General features: G+C 45.2%; 1 protein-coding gene across 1 annotated transcript; it reads left to right on the top strand.

The window, feature by feature from the left end:
• The first annotated feature begins 852 nt into the window (after nt 1-852).
• LOC542830 (uncharacterized) lies at nt 853-1,886 on the top strand. Its single transcript, XM_044470545.1, has one exon. It carries the CDS (start codon nt 908-910, stop codon nt 1,583-1,585), a length of 678 nt encoding a protein of 225 aa, XP_044326480.1. The 5' UTR covers nt 853-907; the 3' UTR covers nt 1,586-1,886.
• Nucleotides 1,887-5,023: the final 3,137 nt, after the last annotated feature.

The following is a 5,023-nucleotide window of genomic DNA, read 5'->3' as shown; positions in this document are numbered from 1 at the left end:
AAGATTCAAGATACATGTACCTTATTTCCTATATCTTTTCTATTCTTATGCAATTCTTATGCTATGAACCAAAGATAGCCTAAGTTGGGATAAGGATCGGACGACCCTAGGTCCGGTTTTTCGGATCGGACGACGACGGCGTCTTAGTGTCATTTTTTTTCGTGAAGGCGTTGTCTTGTTTGCTCGCGGTGTCCTCGGTGCTAGATGTGAAGATGTTGGTCGTCTAGTTGTTGCTTGGGTTGCTTCCCAGGTTGGCGAGTTTAGCTGTGTTTTTCTTTGTTTGGGTCGAGCTTCTCATGTCTCTTTGTTTCGGCAACCCTGTTCACGCCTCTTGCGTTCGTGTCATGGGTTGTACTTCACTGTATTCATTCTAACTTCTTCTATCAATGAATGATACGCAAGCTTTGCGTATTCGCGAAAAAAAGAAGTTGGGATAAGGCAGGAGAAGAGCGGTGGCATTTGGCAACCCCCACAGGTGCACGTGTCACGCAACAGAGGCGGCTTGCGCGGCGAGATATCAGTGTTTTCCAGGATCTGATGGATAAACAAAGATATGGCTTGTAGTGCAGATAAGGCTTGTAGTGCATTCGTGCTTGAAGAAATCAGAAGACAAACGGACAAGTATGTGCGACTTTTTCATTTGAAGACAACGTGATCCTCCGAATTTTCTTGCATCACATTTTTTATATATTTCTTTATATTTTATAAAATACACAGTAGAACGATTGTTCTACAGTCCATGGTTCAAGAAAAAAAGTAGACGAAGTCAAGTCAATTATTTTGACTGAACTCACCCTACCATCAGGCATCGGCACCCTATATATAATCCCGTAGCACAGGTAGCAAATCACATCCACACCACTAGCTCAGCGACACAGGCCTGCAAGCCTGCAACACTCGCTACAAAATGAAGCTTCAGGTAGCCACAGTCGCCTCCTTCGTCCTGGTGGCCTTGGCCGCGGCGGCCCAGGCCGTGACGTTCGACGCGTCGAACAAGGCGTCGGGCACCTCCGGCGGCCGGCGGTTCAACCAGGCCGTAGGCCTCCCATACTCCAAGAAGGTCCTCTCTGACGCCTCCGCCTTCATCTGGAAAACCTTCAACCAGCGCGCCGTCGGCGACCGCAAGACTGTCGATGCCGTCACCCTCGTCGTCGAGGACATCAGCGGCGTCGCCTTCACCAGCGCCAACGGCATCCACCTCAGCGCCCAGTACGTCGGCGGCATCTCCGGCGACGTCAAGAAGGAGGTGACCGGCGTGCTGTACCACGAGGCGACGCACGTGTGGCAGTGGAACGGGCAGGGCAGGGCGAACGGCGGGCTCATCGAGGGGATCGCCGACTACGTGCGGCTCAAGGCCGGGTTCGCGCCGGGGCACTGGGTGAAGCCGGGGCAGGGCGACCGGTGGGATCAGGGGTACGACGTCACGGCGAGGTTCCTTGACTACTGCGACTCGCTCAAGCCCGGGTTCGTCGCGCAGCTCAACGCCAAGATGAAGAGTGGGTACACCGACGACTTCTTCGCGCGGATTCTCGGGAAGAACGTGCAGCAGCTGTGGAAGGACTACAAAGCCAAGTTTAGAGGCTGAACGCACCATAAGTTGATGGGTCCTTCACGGTGTGATGGCATAACGCACTACTTCGAATAAGACATGTGTGATGGCATAACACACCATATACTGAAATGATCAACAGAACATGTCCCTTACGCTCTGTAGTGAAAGATAAATAAACGATTTCACTAATTCGAAATCGACTTTGAGTTACATGCTACTAGTAGTCTTAAGTTGGCGATACGTGAGTGCGTTTGTGTGGTGGTGTGAGTGTGTGCGTGTTGTAATCGGTTTTCTAGAAAAAACAAAAGGTTGTTTGGACTTGGAAAGTTTTAAAGCTGTTTGCGCACAACATGCTTGGATGGGTGGATTCAAAACCGCTCTGCGTACCACGATTTTTTGTCCTATATTTGTAGAACTAGACAGTGAAGACATGCAGCATGTTATGGCCCACAAACTGGATCAACTCTGACTGTACTAGTGTTGGATACAAATTCATCGTATGTACTAGCTAGTGGCAGCTAGTTTTGAAATAGAAAACCTTATAAATTAGGTTTTGTTGAATGCATCCCATTTTTTAGATTGTTTTGTGATGAATTTGATTCCAATAATCGAATTCGTTTTTAATTCTTTGATTTGCAATTGGTGTTTCATTGATGACAAGTAGGTCGAAGCTGGAAGAGGGCGATGGATTTGTTTTGCGTCGGGAATGAGCTTTTGCTGGCCAAGTGCCAGGAGATATGCACCTGGTTTCCGAGCGCGAAATCTCTCGTGATGCACTCACTGGGCCTAGCGTTGGAACTGACGACAGACGAGCGGAAACAGTGACTTCCTAAAGGCAAGGAGGCGGTCCCAATTAAGATTCTCATGTGGGCAATGGCAGAGGCGATAGAGTCTCCATACCGTCGACAACGAGCCCGCTGGTATGAGTACCCCTCCCACCCGTCCTCGCCGGATCTGGAGGCGGAAGGGCCGGTGAATTTGCGTATTATCCGGGATGTCGACGAGGTGATGGATGAGGAGTATAGTGACGAGGAGGATGATGACGAAGAGGAGAGCTACCAGGGAGGGTTGCAGATTATCGCACAGGGCGGTGCACAAAGAGGAGGGCGATCACGGGGGTTGGGAGATCATCACTCATCCTGCTCATGAAGACATGAATCTAGCGATTAATTTGGACGACGAGGATGAGCAGATGGTTGATCAGGAGCACTTGGAGGCTGATGCCGGCAATGATCTGGTGCTAGTTACCGTGGACGCCCATGCTGGCTCCCAGAATGCCGCAATAGAGGTGGAGCAGTATGAGTTCTCGGCGCATTTTAAGCAAAATGCTGAATGCTCTCACCGCCACCTGGCTCATCATCTTAAGCGTCTCCAACCCCCACCTAGCTAGTTCTCACGGTCCGACATGTGGATGCACGTTAAACAACAAACAGTGTTATGTCGAGGTGTTTAATCAGCTGTTGAAAGCTATGTTTTGGATCTCCTACGTTGAGTGGGTTTTGCATGTTCAAACATAGTGCCATTTGTAGAACTTGCCAAAATAGCAACATGCAGAACTTACCAAAAACAACATCATTCAAAACTTACTTAAAATGGGGTCAAACTTGCAATGTTGACTTTTTGAAAACTTGTGGTATTGCAAGTTTATGATTTTTCCCATAAACTAGTTGACACAAAAGGGCCCCATGCCCGAGGATTTTAATTTTTTAGGCCTTTTTCATTTTCTTTTAATTTCTTCAATCTTGGGTCAAACTTACAAGGTTGATCATTCATACCCAATGGCTTGGAATTTGAACTTTGGTTGTGCCCACTGCATACACCACCAATGCAAAAGCTTAAAATGATTTTATCCAATTTTCAGGACCAAATCACACATGTAGTTCACATTTGAGCAATTCACTATAAATCTAGTAAATTTATGAATATAGCAATAATATTCTGAAATTCATGAAAATTGGTCAGTGGGCTTCCAATATTGTCCACTTTAGAGGAAAAATGAGAAGACCCAATGTTACATCTTATTTCAGGCACTTCCTTCACAAAAATTTCATTTCTGGCACTTGAAAAATGGAAATAATATTTTTTTATCAACAAAAAATGCGTGCCAACATTTTCACACTAGCAACACGAATGGTGTGCCAAAAATGAGCATGTTAGCTGCTCAGATCCAATGGAAGTGGCCAGGGCCATAGGCATATGCATTCAAATCCATCCAACTTCATACTAGATAACCCATTTTGTGAAGGTTTTTCTAAAACTTGTGGTATTGCAAGTTTATGATTTTCCAATAAACTAGTTGAGACAAAGGGCCCCATACCCAAGGATTTTAATTTTTGAGGTTTCCTCATTTTCTTTGAATTTCTTCAACTTGGGTCAAACTTGCAATGTTGACCATTCATACCAAATGGTTTGGAATTTGAACTTTGGTTGTGTCCATTGTATACACCACCAATGCAAAAGCTTAAAATGATTTAGTCCAATTCTCATGACCAAACTACATCACACTTGTAGTTCAAATTTGAGCAATTCGCCATAATTCACTATAAATCCACTAAATCGACGAAATATAGCAATAATACTCTGAAATTCATGAAACTTGGCCAGTGGGCTTCCAATGTGGTCCACTTTAGAGAAAAAAAATGAGAAGACTCAAAGTTACATCTTATTTCAGACACTTTCTTCACAAAAAATTCATTTCTGGCACTTAAAAAATGGAAATAATATTTTTTACTAACAGAAATTATTTTTGTGCCAACATTGCTCATAGTAGCAACGCCAATGGTTGTGCCAAAATGAGCATGTTAGCACTTGAAAAATAAAAAAAAATTAGTGTGTTCTACTTTGGTCAAATAAATGTTAAAAATGTTGCGAATTGAACAAAAAACATTCTATTATAGTAAGTCCATCCATGCTTACTTTGTGAACGAGGTGATCATGAATTAAATCATCTCCTTCAGAAAGCAAGTGTTGATGATTTTATTATAATAGAAGTTGTTTAGTGCATCTGAATGACAAAGATGCTATTTAAGATGGTCCGTGAGCCTTTCACACGGCGATGTGGGACTAAACTGCATCAATTTGTATGTTTGGTTCCCTTGGTTTCATGGGGAGTACGCTTGGGTGAGGCGCATTCAGAGAGAAGAAAACTTACATAGAGGGCCAACACTGTGCAGCCTGGCCCACCTTGGGGCAACCCTGTCTTAAACCTCGCCCCTAGTGTCACAGGAGGGCGCGTCCGAGAGCGCCTGCTCCTGCTACACGCTGTCGAGGTCTTCTTCATCCACAACTCTACGCCAAGAGACAGTTACGATACCACGAGTGCGAATCTATCTACTTTCCATCACATTCCCCTCCTCTTGCTTGATCTCTAACCATGACCGAGAACACCATCGACGCAGCCTAAGTGCTATCATCGACGCACCACCATGTCCTTTAGCTTCGCATCAACGACGTGAACCTATCCGGCAAAGA

This window comes from Triticum aestivum, chromosome 1A, assembly GCF_018294505.1.
Source record: "Triticum aestivum cultivar Chinese Spring chromosome 1A, IWGSC CS RefSeq v2.1, whole genome shotgun sequence".
Taxonomy (NCBI): domain Eukaryota; kingdom Viridiplantae; phylum Streptophyta; class Magnoliopsida; order Poales; family Poaceae; genus Triticum; species Triticum aestivum.
Note: the sequence above shows the minus strand (reverse complement) of the source record. Positions and strands in the feature narration are given on the sequence as shown.